Consider the following 20,358-nt stretch of genomic DNA (forward strand, 5'->3'; position numbering starts at 1 on the left):
GGAGTAGGGCGACCCCGGGAACACAAGCCTTGAACCACCCAGTCATGATTTCAGGCCGCTCTTGTGTCTCTTGGTCCCAGTTGCCGAGGAGATCTACGGAACTAGTGCTGAACATGGCACCTATCCATCAAAATCTGAGTTTTCAAACCAACAGTTTCAATTAGATACATGACTAATTCGTGATTAATGAAATGTAATTTTTACAGAACCATTCACAACATTCAAAGGACTGAAGGAGTCTGGGATTTCAGAAAGGGTACAGCCTTCGATTTTTCCCCTTTCCCAGAAGTTACCAAAATGCTTTTGGCCGCGAAACTTAAGGATCATACCCGTGCAGGGAAATTGAGTCCCTGGGAGGCTGATTTTGGTTTTCAAAACCAGAAATGGTTATCGACATCAAGAGATGTGTGTTACAGGCCAATAAAAATACGTTTGAATTTTTAAAAAGTCAATGAAGAATAACAAGAACTCCCAGTTTCTGCATCTTCCCTGTAACTGTTCAAAAATATTCATGGAAAAGAGGGAGAATGACACTCGGCCCTCAGCAGAGTCTGTACGGCTCCTGGAAACATCTGCCACTGGGCTCTCAGAGAGAGAGAGAGAGAAAGAAAAAAAAACTGACTGACTTCCCAGGAAGTGCTGAGGTGGCCCGTCCCAATTTTCAGCCTGGACCAGGAAAGAAGCTGCCCTGGGAGAAGTGAGAGGCAAGCCGAGGCCCGAGCGTGACTTCCAGGCAAGGCCAGGAGCCCGCACATGGGCTCGGGCATGACTGGCCCAGGGCAGAGGCCACCATCTTTGGGCAGCCCACAGGTCCCGGCCCCTCGTCTGTCGCCTCCAGTAAAGGTGGTCAGACCTCTCCGAGCCAAGCCTAGTCTTGACTTCTGGGAGCTCCAGACCCTCGCCGCGGAAGCTCCACACAAACGTGCTGGAACAGGTCCCGTCTGTGAATGGTTGCATCATCCCACCCACGGCACCCAGCTGACGGCTGCCAGCCCTCCGGGGAATCAGAGGGGCTGGCGGCTCCGACACCCGGACCGGCAGAAAGGCCAGGCTTTACGGAGAGGTCAACACTGAGCCATGACCCCCGTGGGCCAGCCAGGAGCAAGCCCTGGCATGCGGAACCAAAGGGCAACGCTGCTGTGCCCAGGGGCGTTTACATTCCCACCTTTTCTCTCTGCAAAAGCTCGACCTGCCCAGGACAGAGCACACAGGCCACTTTGTCCCCAGAAAGGAAACTCCGGTGCCCCGTGGCTCTGCTGCCTGAAGCCATCCGATGACTTTTGTCCCTCACCTGCAGGGCCTTGCCACCTGCAGCTTTTCAGGTGCTGGCAGGTGGGTCATGGTGAAATCACTGCCTGTGACAGTTCACTCTCTCTAGATGTCTCCCTCTTGACTTTGGCTCTGGGCATAAAGCCCTAAGAGTGAAGGCTGCCGTGTGCCTAACGTTCCCATGACAAAGACACGGGCTGGAATTCTGCAGCATCTCCCCACCTGCTGAGTCACAAGCAGAAGGAGAGCATGCCGGAACGCGCACTCTGCCCTCGGTGCTGAGGCATGACTGCTTTTTTTGCAGAGACCAGCTAATGAAACCAGCACGGCAATCACCAGGTTCCTGTGTGAAATCCCAGATGTAAAGGGAGAACCTGCCTCTCTCAGCTTACTGCTCCGTATCCCTCTCGGTGTCCCCTCTCCCACAATGTCCTTTTGGGGAGATGCTGCTCAGCCGCTGAGTCCCTGTCCAGGGGCACCTCTCCTGTCTCTCCTGTAGCCCCTTGACCTTCTACTGCAGGTTTAGCTTGGGTGACTCCACCCCCCCCCACCCCTGCTTTTTTTACATAATCACAATAGGAAAAGATGTTTATCAGTTTTCACAATCAATACAAGATAATTACAACTGCAAGCCATAATGGGAACATGATTAACCTAACAATATAAAATAATTACCATTTGGCGGGGGGCGGGGGGGCAGGCATGAGGCAGAGTGATGAGGTTAGTGGAAGTACATATATGCCCAGGTTTTCATCTGCTCAGCCAGCCTATATCTTTTGGTTGGTGCATTTAATCCATTTACGTTTAAGGTAATTATCAATATGTATTATCCTATTACTGTTTTCTTAATTGTTTGGGGTTTATTTTCTGTAGTTAGGCCTTTTCTTCTCTCGTTTCCTGCCTAGAGAAATTCCTTTAGCATTGGCTATAAAGCTGGTTTGGGGGTGCTGACTTCTCTTAACTTTTGCTTGTCGGGAAAGCTTTTGATTTCTCCATCAAACCTGAAGGAGTGACTCTCCCTCTTTTGGAAGATAAGCTCCTCCAAGGGAGGCACCCTGGCATATTTATTTTTGTCTTCCTAAAGTCTTACATGGTGCCTGGCATAAAGAGGTGTGGCCAGTGAGTCAGTGAATCAACCCCCTTGAGCCGTAAGGAACCATGTCCCTTTCAGAGAACCTTCGCTCTGGCCTCATCTCCTGCTGTTCCTGCCGTCTGGGCTCTGTGTCCACTTGCTTTCTCCCCCTTGACCTACTCCTCTCCATCCTGCCTTAGGTCCCGCTCGCTCCCGATCCGTCTAGCTGGAATACCGAGAACCTTCCCTGCCCCGTCCCCGGGGAAACCCCCTACCTTGTGGAGCTTGTCAGCGTTGTCATAGTAACCCTGCAGCTCCTGGTGCAGCACGCGGTTCTCCTCCGTGAGGATCTCCACCATCTGCTGGGCTCGCTCCACGATCGCAAACGCGTCTGGGCCAAGCTGCTGGCTGGGCGAGGCGGCGGGCGGGGGCGGCACGGCCCCCAGGGCCAAGGGAGCTGCGAGCGGCAGAGGCACGGAGTGCAGCGGCCCGCTGACCGAGGAGTTCTGCGAGGACACCGGGCTGTGCTGCTGCGCCGTGGACGGGAAAGGAAGCTGGCATGGGCGGCTGCAAGGGAACAGACCAGGGGTCAGAGTCCAGGCCACAGGCTGGGGCTGGGGTAAAAAAGCCCACAGCACAGGCACTGTGGGTGGTCCCAACCCACAGTGATGCTGGGGGTCAGCATCAACGCAGGGTCCAGCTGGGCTGAGAGATGCAGCTTCAACCCTCCATCCCACAGATATTCAGCACTCTCCCTCTGAATCTGCACTGCTCTGGTCATCAGGGAAACGGTGGACCAGACAGACAAGGTCCTTCCCTGCTCTCATGAAGCTTATATTCTTGGAGAGAGAGAGATGGGCACACCACCGAGTGATGAATACACAAAGCTGAGTATTGAAAAGCGACACCTCTACAAGAATCAACCCGAGGGACAGGGACAGGGAATCACTGAGTGGCCAGTTCGTAACAGAGGGGTCAGGGAAATGGTCTCTGAGAAGCGGACGCCTGAGCTGAAGTCTGTTGACAGACATGGAGTAAAGAGTGGTTGGGGGCAGCGGGTGGAGAAGCAGGGAAAGTTTTCCAGGTAGACGGATCGGGGGGTGAGCGGGACCTAAGGCAGGACTGAGAGGAGCAGATTAAGAGGAAGAAAGCAAGTGGACACAGAGCCCAGGCGGCAGGAACAGCACAAGATGAGGCCAGAGGAATGGGCATGGGCCTCTGGGAGCCAAACCTGGGAGCCAAGCTCTGGGAGCCAGACCTTCCCGTGGAGTGTGGAGGGGCAGGGGAGGAGCTGTCTTCATGCGAGTAGGGGGGATGTATGTTGGCAAGGAAGGACCAAAGGTGCCCAGTGAGGAAACTCGGGAAAGACTGAAGGCAAAAGGAGAAGGGGGTGACAAGATGAGATGGTCAGATAGCATCACCGACTCCATGGAAACGAGTTAGAGCAAACTCTTCAGGAGCCAGTGCAGGACACACGAGTGAGCTGCCATCCGTGGGGTCACAAGGAGACAGATATGGCCTAGTGACTGAACAACAACAGCCAGGTTAAGAAAAACACAGATGTCCCTTGATGGTTCAAACTTTGGTACTAGCTTCTTTACCTGAACCCATGAATTTTCATACCCAATCTCCCCTCCCAAAGGATCCCCACCTCCTGATTCTGTTAACTGGTTTCATAAAAATCCCTGTATTTTCTTCCAGCCTAAGCCAAGGGCTCCTAACAACAACACTATAGTATAAACAGCAAAGACAGTCTTGGCATCTAGTTCTCCAACCATGGCTATCTCTCTCCTGCAGACTTGGGGAAACTGGTGTTCTTGTTTACCCCTTCAACCTTTAGATCTCAGTCTGAGAACTGGGGCACTAAGAATTATCAGCAACCCTCAAATCCCTGACTTCGTTATATCAAAGGGTTGAGCTCCTGCTAGTCCATAACAGTTTCATGTGTTACCTCTGTTCCTTGTGATCCTCCGGGGCCAAATCTCTCAGAGCTACCTCCCTTTATCCTCAGAGGTCATCTGACCTTATATTTCCTTTTAAGTATATTTGCTGCAATGTTTTTGGACCGTGTCACCCTCCATATCTCTCACTGTGCAAGTGTATCTTAGAGCATTAAGCATCCTCTGAATGCTGACTTCTGCAGCTAAACGTCAAACTCTAGAAGAAAGGGTGTCACCTTGGCCCTCCCTACATGGAGATGCAAACACCCCTAAAGATGATGTCAGAAGAAATCCAGGGATCCCTCCAGAGTGACTAACCACAGGCTCTGTTCTGGTAACCAACATCAGAGTGCTTCACCAGGCTCCCAAGTTAGTTTCCAACTAGATCTCCTTACGGTTTTGATCTAGGAGCCCATCCATTTCATGTTAAAATAGCTGGGATCTAAGTTCCCCAAGTCAAAATAGGGAACCATGGAGCTCAAGGTGGTTCTTTACTCCTTAAGGGCCTCTGACTTCAGAAAGGAGTGCTGGGGGTGGGGAGGTGTAAACCCTCCCCCTTCCCTCCCTTTCCACAACTACGATTACTATATGATCTCATTAGAAATAAAACGTTTCTGCATTTTGATGAATTTGTGCCCCTTCTACACTGAAATATATGTGGATGTGTTGTCCCGTGTGCATGAGGATGTCTGTGTGTACGAGGTCCAACTCCATGGTGAGAGTGAAATGCCCTTGGCTGCCTTTCACAATGCCCAACTTTCATCCCCATCACAGGGACTCCTATCAGTTGTGGACCCAAAACACCACAGGTCCTTTGTGAATAAGTGCATACCAGCAGCCTGGCCAAATCCTACAGTGTATTTTTCATGCAAAGAGGTTACCTTGACAAGAGACAAAATATCACAAATTACACTGCCTCGATCCAAAAACAGACACCAGTTCCCATCTGCAAGTTCTCCCTGCCCACTTCATCCACCACAAACAACAAGCATGGTGGTGTGTCTCTTCGAAGCTGAGGTGGGCACAGAAGAAGCATCAGGGTCCCAGCAGGACTTGCCCTCTGACCCTTAACGCAGGGGCTTCAGGGTGGGGCTTCTACCTTTTGATATTTATTGGGCTCTGGCATTTGGAACTCACAGTCAAGGACGGGCCTATGTTCTCGGTCATCTTCCGTTATACAACAAAAAGGAAGTTTTCATAATGCCAGCCTAAGTCATCCATGATGGTAACTAGCCACCTGAGTGGCAATGCAGGAAAAAGGTTCTTGCCAAGTTCAGGGACAGAAAGAATGGGTTTTTCAAAATAGGAAGTCTTTTATGATAAGTAGAGAACACTGGCTTCAAAAAATAACCCGGTTATACACTCAAAAATACATATTCAAGAGGCATGGTATTACAACGGACGATGTGTAGCCAGGAGAGCAAACCACTGTTCCTTGGCTCCGCTCCTTAGCCACTGTGGGGCTGGTGGGCTCAAAGGTCCATACAAGGCAGATCTGGATGAGAGTAAATGAAGGGGAAAGAACGGTGGTGGGGGGTGGGGGGAGACACAGGAAAATGTCACACACCATCATATCAGTGCTATGAATCAGGATATCCTTCACTTCCAAAGATAATGCTACTGATCGGCCACCATTAGGATAAAGACGTCTTCGCAATGGGGACACAGAAAAAAAAAAAAAAAAGAGGAGACAGGAACCAATATTTATTGAGAAACTACCTTGTATAGAATTCTATGCTGTGCTGCGCTTAGTCGCTCAGTGGTGTCCGACTCTTTGCAACCCAATGGAATTAGCCCGCCAGATTCTTCTGTCCATGGGAATTCTCCAGGCAAGAATACTGGAGTGGGTAGCCATGCCCTCCTCCAGGGGATCTTCCGACCCAGGAGATGAACCGGACTCTTATGCATTGCAGGCAGATTCTTTACCAGCTGAGCTAGCAGGGAAGCCCAGAATTCTATGCCATAATCGTCTATATGACTATAGTTTACTTCCTCTATTGGGATTTCCCTGGTAGGGAAAGGGATTTCCCTTTCTCCATTCTCTGGAGAAAGGAATGGCTACCCACTCCGGTATTCTTGCCTGGAGAATTCCCATAGACAGAGGAGCCTGACGGGCTGCAGACCATAAGGTCGAAAAAAGTCGGACACAACTGAGCGACTAATAGTTTCACTTACTTCCTCTGTTAGACTGTGAAGGCAGAGCTGTTACTTGACATCATGTGTCTCGGTATCCTGGGTGCATACCACCACTTGGCTTAAGTTAAAGAACTTAAGGAGTTAATATGTATAAAGCTGGGCACAAATGAAGCATTGGACAAATGTTAGCTATTATCACTATAATTATAATTAGCATCATTTGTATCCCATAGAAGGCTGAGCACTGAAGAATTGATACTTTTGAATTGTGGTGCTGCTGAAGACTCTTGAGAGTCCCTTGGACTGCAAGGAAATCAAACCAACCAATCCTAAAGGAAATCAACCTTGAATATTCACTGGAAGGACTGATGCGGAAGCTGAAGCTCCAATACTTTGGCCACCTGATGCAAAGAGCCTACTCACCGGATAAGACCCTGATGTTGGGAAAGATTGAGGGCTAAAGGAGAAGTGGGAGACAGAGGATGGGATGGTTGGATGGCATCACCGACTCAATGGATGTGAATTTGAGCAAAGTCCAGGAGACAGTGGAGGACACAGGAGTCTGACATGCTGCAGTAAAGAGTCGGACACAAATAAGTGACTGAATGACAGCAACCCAGAGCTTAGCCCTGAGTGTGGCTTTCATGAGAAATCCAATATTTTTTTTCTGTTACGGCTAACATTTATCGGGCACTTTTGACTCCAGCCACTGTAGTATGCACTGCTACACGCATCATACACCTTGACCTTCATAACTGCCTTATAAAATAAGCATCACTATCAAGTCTCTGTTTAGGTGAGAAAACAAGGCACAAGACGGTATGTGCTAAGTCGCTTCGGTCATGTCTGACTCTTTGCGACCCCATGACCTGGAGCCCGCCACGCTCCTCTGTCCATGGAATTCTCCAGGCAAGAATACTGGAGTGGGTTGCCATTTCCTTCTCCGAAACAAAATAGAACAGAGATAACAGAAAGATAAAGAAGATGCAAGCACAGGCTTTGGGATTCCAGAGCCTGGAGCTCACTCGTTCCCTGAACAGTGCGGGGGAACACAAGGAGGACAGGCAAGGCGCCCTGTGACCCCTGCTGCCAGGTCCCCGTGGCCTAGTCTGAGTGACCACCCTGTCCCTGACTCACACCCTAGCGAAAGCATCAGAGCTTTCTGCAGGTTCGAGACAGCTCAGGGGGAGCATGAAGGCTAGAAACCCGCCCCTGTGTTGTTCTCTTGGACAGTTATTTACCTATTGTCTTTCACAGGTTACTGTCTCTTCTACAGAAGCATTCAACTAACAGTATGAAGGGTCTACACCATCTGCCAGGCAGCACAGTTCATCACCTTCTTTATCCTCACACACACCAAGGCAGGACCACCACCAGGCTCTGCTCCTTTCTCATGGAATCAGAGAAATCTTGGAACACTGAAGAAAGGGATCTTTTCCCACCTGCCACCAAACTATTAAATACATCTGAGCAGGGCTGAAAAAGCCTCTTCGCCCCAAGTACACAGTGAGGTATTAGAAACAAGAATCAAGGAGCATTTAAAGAGACACATCTGGGATTTCCCTGGTGATCGGTCCAGTGGTTAAGACTTCGCCTTCCTGGAGAAGGAAATGGCAACCCACTCCAGTACTCTTGCCTGGGAAATCCCATGGACGGAGGAGCCTGGTGGCCTACAGTCCATGGGGTCACAAAGAGTCGGACACGACTGAGCGACTTCACTCACTTTATGGCTGATTCATGCTGAGGTTTGACAGAAAACAGCAAAATTCTGTAAAGCAGTTTTCCTTCAATAAAAAAAAAATAAATTAAAAAAAAAAAAAGACTTCACCTTCCAATGCAGAGGGTATTGGTTTGAGCCCTGGTCAGGGAACTAAGATTCCACATGCCTCATGACCAAAAAAATTAAAATATAAACCAGAAGCAATACTGTAACTAATTCAATAAAGACCTTAAAAATGACCCACATCAAAAAAATTTTAATAAAAAAACAAAGAGCCACAATTATGATTCAAAATAGGGTCATACAGGGAATATATATGGGCTGATCTTCCATCATCAATGACTTGGACCATGACTTTAAAAATGACCCACATCAAAAAAATTTTAATAAAAAAACAAAGAGCCGCATCTATGATTCAAAATAGGGTCATACAGGGAATATATAGTGGTCATGTATGGATGTGAGAGTTGGACTGTAAAGAAAGCTGAGCGCTGAAAAATTGATGCTTTTGAGCTATGGTGTTGGAGAAGACTCTTGAGAGTCTCTTGGACTGCAAGGAGATCCAACCAGTCCATCCTAAAGGAGATTAGTCCTGGGTGTTCATTGGAAGGACTGATGCTGAAGCTGAAACTCCAGTACTCTGGCCACCTGATGGGAAGAGTTGACTCATTGGAAAAGACCCTGATGCTGGAAGGGATTGGGAGCAGGAGGAGAAGGGGACGACAGAGGATGAGATGGCTGGATGGCATCACTGACTCGATGGGCATGAGTTTGAGTGAACTCCAGGAGTTGGTGATGAACAGGGAGGCCTGGCGTGCTGCAATTCATGGGGTTGAAAAGAGTCGGACACGACTGAGTGACTGAACTGAACTGAACTAAAATGACGGCCCATCATTAATGACTTGGGTCCGTGGCACATAGCCTGACCCAGAATCTACACTCATTCCTTGCTTCCTAATTTACAACCCTGCCCGACTCACACTCCTGACAACCAAACACCACTGGCCTATGTCATGTTTTTGTTCTCTTGAATTTTTATTTAAATACCATTTAATTTTTCATGCATTATTTATTCTTCCTAATTAGTAGCATGCATGTTTTCTGAGGGTAGAAAATTACGACTTACACTAAATTGGTACCCAGTACATTTTTGTCAATTGATTTGGCCTCAGAGCCCAACAGCAAGTTAGGAGGTCATATATGCTTTATGAACTTCAACACTGTTTTATTGAGGGAGAGACCTCTGGTATTTATATTTGATCTGGATAATATAGTTAGAATCTCCAGCCATGACACTGCCAATTTAGTAACACAGCTCCATGTCGCTTCCTTTCTCATACACAAAATGCAGCTCAAGACTGAAGTGATAATGTAATGTGGATCAGGGAAGCAAGATCATTGTTGACAGCGACCACTCAACAGTCTCTTTGCTTCTCTCTGCACACAACAAGCCTTTATAAATTAGCTTGTTTACATATTCTCTTTAAAAAAAATTTTTTTTGGCTGAGCCTCAAAGCATGTGGGATCCCCAACCAGGGATCAAACCCATGACCCCTGCATTGGAAGCGTGGAGTCTTAACCACTGAACTACTAGGGAAGTTCCCATAAATAAGGTTGTTTAAACATCTGTATTTACGTTACACCTAATGTACTAAATATGCCATGAATAGCACTTTACCTTCACTGTCATTTCACTCTCACAAGCTCGGACATTCCCTGCTCTCACAACACATATTATTATTCTGTTTTTAAAGTATGCAAACTAAAGCTCAGAGGATTAACAAATCAGAGATCTCAGTCTTTACAAAGCAAAACAGTGGGCTATGAACTGGGGGTTGGAGCTCACATACCTCCACCACAGGAGGGCTATTACCCCATGCTGGCTCAAGACTGCAGTATTCCTTAATATGGGACGCTTTTCTCTGCTTCTTTCTAGCCATGTAACCACGGGCAAGTTTTTAATTTCTTCCTCACCTTTAAACGGTGATGATGATAGGATCTACTTCACAGAGTTGTTATGAGAATTAAGTGAGGCCATGTATATAAAGCAGTGCACATAGTGTCTGTCATTGGGAAGGGACTTGATAACTGCTAGCCTGTGTTATTACTATTACACTGCTAATGGGTGTCAGGAGAAAAGCAAAGGGTCACGCACCCTTGGGTGTCCCTTCCTCTTAAAACACACTGTGTGGAGAATCCCAGTCCCTAATACTAAAGCTTCAGCCTGGAAACAAAGCAAATGCTAACACCACAGAAGCTTCCATTTCTGAAGAGATTTCTTGCAATGCAATGCAGAACAGGAGTATAATGTCAAGGGGATGCACATGCATGTTGGGACATTGGCTCTTGAACACAGACCCTCACTTTCTTCTAGACCTGTACTGTCCAGAACACTAGCCACAAACCACATGTGGCTACCGAACACCTGAAATGTGTCTCGTCTGAGCTGAGATGTGCACGAAGCATAAAAAGCACATCCAAATTTGAAGACAGTACAAAAAAGGTAAAATATCTCAGCAGTAGTTTTTTATGATGATAACCTGTTGAAATGATAATACTTTAGATATAATGGGTTAAATAAAACATGTACCTAAATGTATGTTTTAAAATGGATTAACTAACGGTGTGGAAGTTCCTTAAAAAAAACTAAAAATACAGTTACCGTATGATCCAACAATCCTGCTCCTCAGCATATACCCAGTAAAGACAAAATCAATCTGAAAAGACACACGCCCTCCAATGTTCACAGCAGCACGACTTAAAATAGCCAAGACACGGACGAAACCTAAGTGTCCACCCACAGATGAATGGATAAAGAAGACGTGATAAGCGTACATAGTTGAATATTACTCAGCCATAAAAAGAAAGAAATGCCATCTGCAGCAGGATGGACCTAGAGATTCTCATACTAAGAGAAGTCAGACAAACACAAATATATGATATCACCTGTATCTGGAATCTTAAAAAAGTGAAACAAATGACCTGACAAAACAGAAGTAAACTCACAGACACAGAAAACAAACTATGGTTACCAAAGCGGGGAAGGCTTTGGGTGGGGGGGGGCAGTGGATAAATCAGGAGTTTGGAATTAGCAGAAACAAACTACTATACATAAAACAGACAACAAAGTCTTACAGTACAGCACAGGCAACTATATTCAATAACAGAAAAAACATTTAACATAGTAAGTTTACTGTATAAATGAATCACTTTGCTTTATAGCAGAAACTAACACAAACAACACTGTAAATTAACTATATTCAATTTTTAAAAATGTGTTAACTAAAACATGTTTTTAAATTAATTTCACCTGTTTCTTTTAACCTTATAAAAATGTGGCTGTGAGAAAAATTTTAATTAGATATCTGGCCCACATTATATTTCTTTTTTAAATGATGTCAACGCCTTTAGTTTAGCATTTTATTTAGCATTTAAAATTTTTTAATTCTCATTGGACTATAGCTGACTTACACTGCCATGTTAGTTTCTTCTGTATAGCAAAGTAAATCAGTTACACACACAGGCACACACACACACATGTTTTAGATTCTTTTCCCATATAGGTCATTACAGAGTATTGAGTAGAGTTCCCTGTGCTATACGGTAGGTCCTTATTAGTCATCTATTTTATACCTAGTGGCGTCTATACGTCAATTCCAATCTTCCAATTTATCCATCCCCCTCCCTCCTCAACAATACATTTCCATTGCTCAGCACTGCTCTAGTTCACACTACATGTACACCAAAAGGCCTCACTTTGGAGACAATTTCAGAATTCAGTGAGCAACAGAGCAATTCACACAAACAGACCAATAGTCCCTACTCTGCTGTTGCTGCTGCTAAGTCGCTTCAGTTGTGTCCGACTCTGTGCAACCCCATAGACGGCCGCCCACCAGGCTCCACTGTCCCCGGGATTCTCCAGGCAAGAACACTGGAGTGGGTTGCCATTTCCTTCTCCAATGCATGAAAGTGAAAAGGGAAAGTGAAGGCGCTCAGCTGTGTCTGACTCTTCGCGACCCCATGGACTGTAGCCCACCAGGCTCCCCCATCCATGGGATTTTCCAGGCAAGAGTACTGGAGTGGGGTGCCATTGCCTTCTCCAGTCCCCACTCTACTAACACCAGATCTACAAGCATCACTGGTGATCAGCAACCTATATTCAAAATATTAGACTATATGTTCTGGGGGCTTCCCAGGTGGCTCAGGGGAAAGCATCCGCCTGCCAATACATGAGACACAGGTTCTGTCCCTGGGACGGGAAGATCCCCTGGAGGAGGAAGCAGCAACCCACTCCAGCATTCTTGCCTGGAGAATCCCATGGACAGAGGAGCCTGGTGGGCTACAGTCCCTGGGTCACAAAAGAGTCGGACACGACTTAGTGACTAAACAACAACAACAATATGTTTATCTACAATTAGGGCATTGTGCCAACATTTAATATGGCTGCGTGATTGACAAAAGTTGTCCAAAACATAACAGGAAAAGAGACATCAATGGATAAACTGATGAAGGATGTGATCGAGTGATTCAAAAGAGAAAATGCAACAGCTAAAAAAATTTCCCAAAGCAAAGTTATTAATACACAACTGAAATCAAAACAACTTTTTTCAATTTATCAGTATTAACAATCAGTTCAATGAGTGTTTACTGAGCTTCAAAGCAAAGATTCTTTAAAATTCTCAAGGCGTGATAAATATTAGGACTTTGCTTGAGTAAAAAATTACAGAAAAATGACTACAAGGAACAATGACAAAAGGTCAGAATGACTCTCTCCAGATGACAAATTCATGGATTTTTTTCACTCTTCATATTTTTCTATTCTTTATGCAATTTCTACAGTGAACATGGGCGGCTATTCAAAAAGTTCTGTACTAATATATAAGTTCATTATAGAAAAGTATGTATTAGCCATGAGGGCTTCCTTGGTGGCTCAGCTGGTAAGGAATGTGCCTGTAATGTGGGAGACCTGGGTTCGACCCCTGGGTTGGGAAGATCCCCTGGAGAAGGGAAAAGCTACCCACTCCAGTATTCTGGCCTAGAGGATACCATGGTGTATAGTCCATGGGGTCACAAAGAGTTGGACGTGATTGACCAACTTTCACTTAAAGAAAAATTGGAAAATAGAGATAAGCCAAAAATCAGCACTGTTATTTTAATAATTAGAGGAAGTAAACAAGATAAAAGAACTTAAAAATGAGGTGAAAATAACAAATGGCTTCTTGGCTGTGAAGAGGTTCAAATTTAAGACTTCTCACTCAGTAAAAATACCTCTTATTTATCTAGAGGTTTCCAATTTAGAGTATTTTCTTATACTTTCTGATTGTGAAAGCAATAGTGAACAGAGAATTTAAGAGTGGTTTTGGCTGGATAATGGAACTGCAGGTAATTTCTATTTCCCTTCTTTATCATTTTTTAGGGAGTGGGGAAGTGGAGTTATCTTATTACTAGATTTTTGAGACTGAAAGTGTTTCATTAGTCTAAGGAAGAAAATCAGTTACTTTTAGGAAACATCAGCTACAGCAGATTGCAGATAAGGAAACTGAGGCTCTGAGAACTTAAGCAGTTTGCTACAAAGTGGAAGAGCCAGGACTTAAAACCCCTCAAATCTTCTTCTCCCAAACCCACAGCTTTCCCACCTGGACCCCTTTGGTGGTGTGACACAGGACTCTTAAGTGTTCAGACTGAGACTAGGCTCTTGGGTAAACTAAGATCCAAACTATTGCTAGGCAGGAGGCATATGGATGATCCTCTTGTTTGGAGAAGCCACGCATTTAATGCACTGCAGCTGGAGTTGTGTTACATTTCTTGAGAAAGCAACCTAAACTTGACCCCAGCATTTTGAAATTCCCACACCGCAGAGCCGCTCCTCACAATAAACAGGGCATTTTACTTGGCTCATTCAGCCACAATTCAGCTTAAAAATTGTACAAACTCGTAAATTTTAATGCTGGTATTCAAAACACATGTTTAGCTGGTGGAATTTAAAAAAGACACTCCCTGGCCTCATTTTTGTTAAGAGCAACGCATGGTGGTTAATCCAAAAGCTTTGGGTCTGGCTCACCTTTTAATACCACATAGCAATTCATTTTCGTTAACTATCTAAACTGCAAATCAGCACTTTGGAAACACAGTCTGAAAATCCCCCTTCCTCCTCCAGCCATTTCCAACTCAGAGTGAGTGGGGGCCACCGAACATTCTCTGTTGCACTGTGCAGCCCATTTGAGACCTCACACCCACCCAGAGTAAAGCTGCTCTTCAGCCCCAGTCTTTGCGCTTATTCACTCGGTAAACTGCACTCTGGCCGCACTGCTGGCTCGGTGTGGGTCCCTGGCGAGAAGCATGGGTTCTCTCTAATCAGCCACATGGGCTCCAGGACTCTGTCCTCTTCGCTCCCTCCCTACACCCTGCACTGTCTTTTGACACGTTCCCAGGGAGCATGGGGCTTCCCTGGTGGCTCAGATGGTGAAGAATCCACCTGTAATGCAGAAGACCCAGGATCCACCCCTGCGTCGGGAAGATCCACTGGAGGAGGGCATGGCGACCCACTCCAGTATTCTTGCCTGGAGAATCCCGTGGATGGAGGAGCCTGATGGGCTACAGTCCAGGGGTCGCAGAGAGCTGGACACAACTGAAGCACCTGAGTATCACAGAGCATCAGGAACTTTGACTCTGTGCTAAATAAAACCAAATCAGGAGGTTTTTTTAGAGGAAAATTCATAGTGAATTTTCTAAGGAAAACATGTGTGATGTGGGAGGCTGAGCACACCACAGGGTCCCTCCATGAATTCGGGAAACCACGAGCCCCCTGAACTGATGGGGCCAGTGAAGAGACGAAGCAAGCGTGTTCTGTGGAAGGGGATCCATGGCACCACTGGCTCTGACGTCATCTCTCTTTTTTTTTAATATTTATTTCGGGGATCTTTGTTGTGGCATTTGGAATCTTTAGTTGCAACATGCAAACTTAGCTGTGGTGTGTGAGATCTAGTCCCCGGTATTCATTCGTGCCTTCACTTCCATTAACGGGACAGACCAGTCAGTCCTAAAGGAAATCAATCCCGAATATTCATTGGAAGGATTGATGTGGAAGCTGAAACTCCAATACTCTGGCCACCTGATGCGAAGAGCTGACTCATTTGAAAAGACCCTGATGCTGGGAGGGATTGCGGGCAGGAGGAGAAGGGGACGACAGAGGATGAGATGGTTGGATGGCATCACCGACTCGATGGACATGAGTTTAAGCAAGCTTCGGGAGTTGATGGACAGGGAGGCCTGGCGTGCTGCAGTCCCTGGGGTCACAAAGAGTCGGACATAACTGAGTAACTGAATAACAACAATAATAAGAACAATGTACAGACTGTAAAGCCAAGTCATGACTTCTGGAAGTGCTGTTTCCCCAAAATGTGTCAGTCAATGCTTCCTTTTCTTTTTTTTTAAATCTTAATTCTTCATAGAACAACCTGTCCAGTTCTCACCGGGTCCTCATTTATGCTCATTTCCACTTTCAGGAGAAGGAAGAGGAAGAAGGGGGCAGGACAGAGCTGACCTGCATCCATGGCTGCCTCACAGTCCCTGGAGGCCCCCACTGCCACCTCAGCAGGGCCAGGTCGCCCGAGCCCTTCCCCAGCCTCACTAGCTTCCTCACGAGAAAGGTCAAGGTTTGGCCACCTGAGGCAAGGAGCTGACTCATTGGAAAAGACCCTGATGCTGGGAAAGATTGAGGGCAGGAGAAGGGGACAACAGAGGATGAGATGGTTGGCTGGCATCACCGACTTGATGGACATGGGTTTGGGTGGACTCTGGGAGTTGGTGACAGACAGGGAGGCCTGGTGTGCTGCGGTCCATGGGGTCACAAAGAGTCGGACACGACTGAGCGACTGAACTGAACCGATGAAAGTCAAGGAGACCCTGACTAGTGGCCTCTCCATGGGGTTTCCCACAGGAAGAGACCATAACCTGCCACACATCTCCCATGGTCTGCGGATCAGAGCAGGTGAGAGAATTCATGAGCTATGGTAAATCAGTAATGAAGGTCAGAAGTCCAGGTTCTTACTCATCCTAAGCTCTGTGCTCTTCAGACCTTTCCATGTCTAGACAAAACGCAGTGAAGTCTTAACAGTGTGTGATGGGTGGGATGAGAGCGCTGAACATACTGAGCCCACTTTTGCAGCTCGAGGCCAGAACATGAGCCCAGTGATCTCAGACAAAGGCCTCCCTGACTCAAGGGTCGTCCATGATGCACTGACCCAACAGCCGGCAGCTTCCGAAACATCACCGTTAATGACAAGCTGATAACCTGTTACACACAAAGGAAGGTGACAGTCAAGTTAAAGGGAGACCTGCTCTTCTCTGGGTTTCCCAGGTGGCTGAGTGGGAAAGAACCTGCCTGCCAATGCAAGAGCCACCAAAGGGACGGGTTCGATCCCTGGGTCTGGAAGGTCCCCTTCAGGAGGGCATGGCAACCCACCCCAGTTCTTGCCTGGAGAGTCCCATGGACAGAGGAGCCTGGTGGACTGCAGTTCACAGGGCTGCAAAGTTGGAAATGGCTGAGCACGCATGCAATGGCTCTTCTTTTGGGTCAAAGATAGCTTGAACATCACACCGTGCTGAGCTTCAGATCCAGTCCTTGGAGCTCAGGCCACAATGAATGTGTCTGAAGCACGGCTGGTGTGGACACAACTCTGTTTACCCTGCTAGCCAAAGGCTGCCCTGGGGGAGCCACGCTGGCGAGCCGCGGCCAGGCTCACAAAGGCACCTTGTAGCTCTGGGGCTGAGCCTCAGTGGTCTGCCTGTCACATCTTCCAGGGCATTTTGATGTGTCATGTGGACCCAGCTGCCAAGCCCAGCAATCAGCTCAAATCCTTCAGACAGTTCTTCTTTTTGATGTCATCACATCGAAACACATGATGCCGCCCACAAATACTTTGGCAGCCCTCCAGGATAGCTTCCTCCTTGCCCTTCCTGTCTTCCACTCACAGCATACCTACTGCCAAATGACAAAAAGCAGCAAGACCCCTTTATGCCCTGCCACGTAACACAGAATAAAGCCCAAGAGAAAGAAGGAGACTGGGAATATTTCCACTATCGATCAAGCTCTAGATCGATCTAGATCAAGATCTAGATCAAGCAGAGTTAAATGATTAAGGAAAAAAAAAAGGTGAACTATCACAACCCAAACTCTGATATGATTCTGTAATCACTACCATGGATTATTTAACTCTGGCAAATCAATGTGCTAATAACCACAGATTTGAAGACATATTTTTCCTCTTCAAACCTGATAGCTTTTACATTTCAATTTCTCTTTGGCTTTAGGAATCATAAAAGGGTGAGAACAAGAGCTCTCCCAGGCTGCACTTGGATACCCCAGTGGGGTCACTGTATTGGCTGCGTCCTGCTGCCTGTCAGGGGCCTGCAGGTCGGTACATTGCTTCAAAACTGCCACACTGCCACCGAAGGCAGGGAAGCGTGTCAGCAGCTGCCAAGTGAGTGACAGGCCAGCTCACTCTCTCTGCCAAGGCCCAGTCACTCTCTTTTCAGAAGCTGTACAGCCAAAGTAGGCCCTGCACCCAGCCATTGGGGTCACTCGGGAAAAGCTCAGCTCATTTGATTTAGAATCTGATAAATAAAGCCTCTGGGGAGAATGAAGACACAGCCATAATAGGCAGTGACCCACTTGTCTTCTCTTATGCTCCACACTCTCCCCAGGCAGAGCAAGCTCAGAAACATCTAAACTCTAGCGATTTCCAAATGGGTATCTCCAGAGCCAACTTCTCTCCTGAGAGTTTGCTTTCCAACTGCCTTATTTCCAACAGTGTCCATATCTAATCAGTCATTAAATGATGTCAACTCTATTTCTCTTAGCATATAATGCTCCTCCATACCTATGGCCTCAAAGCTGGGCTACCCTCACCAGGTCTTATCTGGACACAACTGACCCCATCTCTGGTGGTCCTCATGGCCTCTAGGTTCCTCTTCCTCTAATTCATCATTTGCTGCCATTAAAATCAGCCTAGTAAACATCAACACAGTCTTTACTGAAAAGCACTGGTTCTTGCAATTGTTTATGGATAAATTCTGAACTCTTTAGTATGACACTCAAAGATCTTCATCAACTGGTCTCAATTTCCTTGTCCAAACACAGTTTCTGCCACTTCCAACCCCGCCATGGTCTGTATGACTGCAGCTCATGCCAGACAAAACCTCCTAAGCTTTGGTCTGAAGAAATGGCCTTTCCCCTGCATAGTACCTCCTGCTACTTCACCTCTACCCCACAGCTCTTATTTATTCTCAAGACCCAGCTCAAAGGTCACCTCCTCCGTGCAGCTCTCCCCAAGCCCTTCAGCTGTGAGTCATACTGCTCTCTCCAGTTCCCGAATGCTCTCTGCACCTTTCTATCCTAAAATAGCACCCTGCAGCCCAAGGATCTGTTCAGATGCTGGCTTCCCTGAGACGATGCTGGGAGGACCCTGAGGGTGGAAACTGTATCTTTATCTCTGAACTGAGTACAGGGCTGCACAGACTACACACGCGATAAGTGTTGTTGAATCCATCAGTCGGAGGAATTAGGACGATGGAGGGAAAAGGGTTTGAGAGCCAGGATACCTGAGCCTCACTCCAGCTGCCTCAGAGTTGAGTACTGCAGGAATTGAGTTTCTCATCTCTTGAATAAACAGAGCGTCTTCCCTGGTGGCTCAAACACTAAAGAATCTGCCTGCAATGTGGGAGACCCGGGTTCAATCCCTGGGTCAGGAAGACCCCCAGGAGAAGGGCATGGCAACCCACTCCGGTATTTCTGTCTGGAGGATCCCATGGACAGAGGAGCCTGGTGGGCTACAGTCCACAGGGTCACAAAGAGTTGGACACAACTGAGCAACTAACACTTTCACTTTTCTGTTGAATAAAGGGGTGAGGTGAATAAAATGATTTCTAGGTCCCTTTAGCTGCTCTGTTCTAGAATTCAGACATTTTCCTCTGAAATCTACAATGAAGAAAGACTGTATAAAACCCCATGGTAATAACATGTTCCAGGAGTTTGGACACTCTCCACAAAGCCAGCCAGGAAAACCGCTGCTCCTCTAGACCACTGGGCCAAGCTCCCCAGGGACAGCCCGCAACAGAGGCTCCGCCCCAAGCTCAGAAATCCCCACCCGCCTTCTGGGACACCTGGAGAAAATCCCTGTTGACCTCTATTATATTGCAATCTATATATTTTGGCCAAAACGCTGCTTAGTAAATACTGTGCACAGACAAAAAAAAAACAAAACAAAACTGATGACAAAAACCTAATATGCCTTAAAATAATGAGTACTAAAACATGAGTGAAACCACAAGGCTTACTGTGGAAACAGTATGAAGGTTTCTGAAAAAACTAAAAATAGAACTACCATATGACCCAGCAATTCCACTCCTGGGTATATATCTGAGAAAAACAAAAGCATTAATTCAGAAAAACACATGCATCCCAGTATTCAGAGCAGCATTCTAGGTGGCTCAGTGGTAAAGAATCTGCCTGCTAATGCGGGAGACACAGGTTTGACCCTTGTGTCGGGAAGATCTCCTGGAGGAAAAAACGGCAACCCACTCCAGTATTCTTGCCTGGACAAGAATCCCATGGACAGAGGAGCCTGGTGGGCTACAGTCCACAGGGTTGCAAAGAGTTGGACACAGCTGAGCAACTGAGCATGCACGCATGCAAAAGTGTTCAAAGGGGCACAGATCAAGAACCGTGTATTCACAGATGATGCAACTTCACAGAAGATAGGAAAGCAACACAGGTATCATCAGCTGATCAATGGATAAAGAAGATGAGGTAGATACACATGATGGAATACCACTCAGTCATATGAAAGAATGAAGGTTTGCCATTTGCAGCAACACAAATGGACTTGGAGGGCAATCGGCTAACTGAAATAGGTCAGACCGAGAAAGACAAACACTGTTTGATATCACCAATATGTGGAATCTAAAAAATACAACAAACTAGTAAATGTGATATAAAAGAAGCAGACTCAGGCATACTGGGAACAAACTAGTGGTTACCAGTAGGGAGAAGGCAAGGAGGAGGGGCAGTGAAGGGGCAGGGGATTAAGATGAACAAACTATTAGCTATAAAATAGGCTACATGGATACACTGTAAAACATGGGGAATATAGCCAAAATTTTATAGTAACTATAGGAGGGGCATAATCTTTAAAAATCATGCATCCTCTATTGTACATCTG

General features: G+C 46.6%; 1 protein-coding gene across 5 annotated transcripts in view; it reads right to left on the reverse strand.

The window, feature by feature from the left end:
- The window catches only part of AMOTL1 (angiomotin like 1), a 215,191-nt gene that overhangs the window by 71,105 nt on the left and 123,728 nt on the right, over positions 1-20,358 (reverse strand). For all 5 annotated transcript variants that reach the window (XM_043898070.1, XM_043898076.1, XM_043898093.1 and 2 more), the window contains one exon: positions 2,617-2,908. In XM_043898070.1, coding sequence (XP_043754005.1) covers positions 2,617-2,908 — 292 coding nt within the window. The remainder of the gene's footprint in view (positions 1-2,616; positions 2,909-20,358) is intronic.

Source organism: Cervus elaphus, chromosome 1 (genome assembly GCF_910594005.1).
Source record: "Cervus elaphus chromosome 1, mCerEla1.1, whole genome shotgun sequence".
Lineage (NCBI taxonomy): Eukaryota > Metazoa > Chordata > Mammalia > Artiodactyla > Cervidae > Cervus > Cervus elaphus.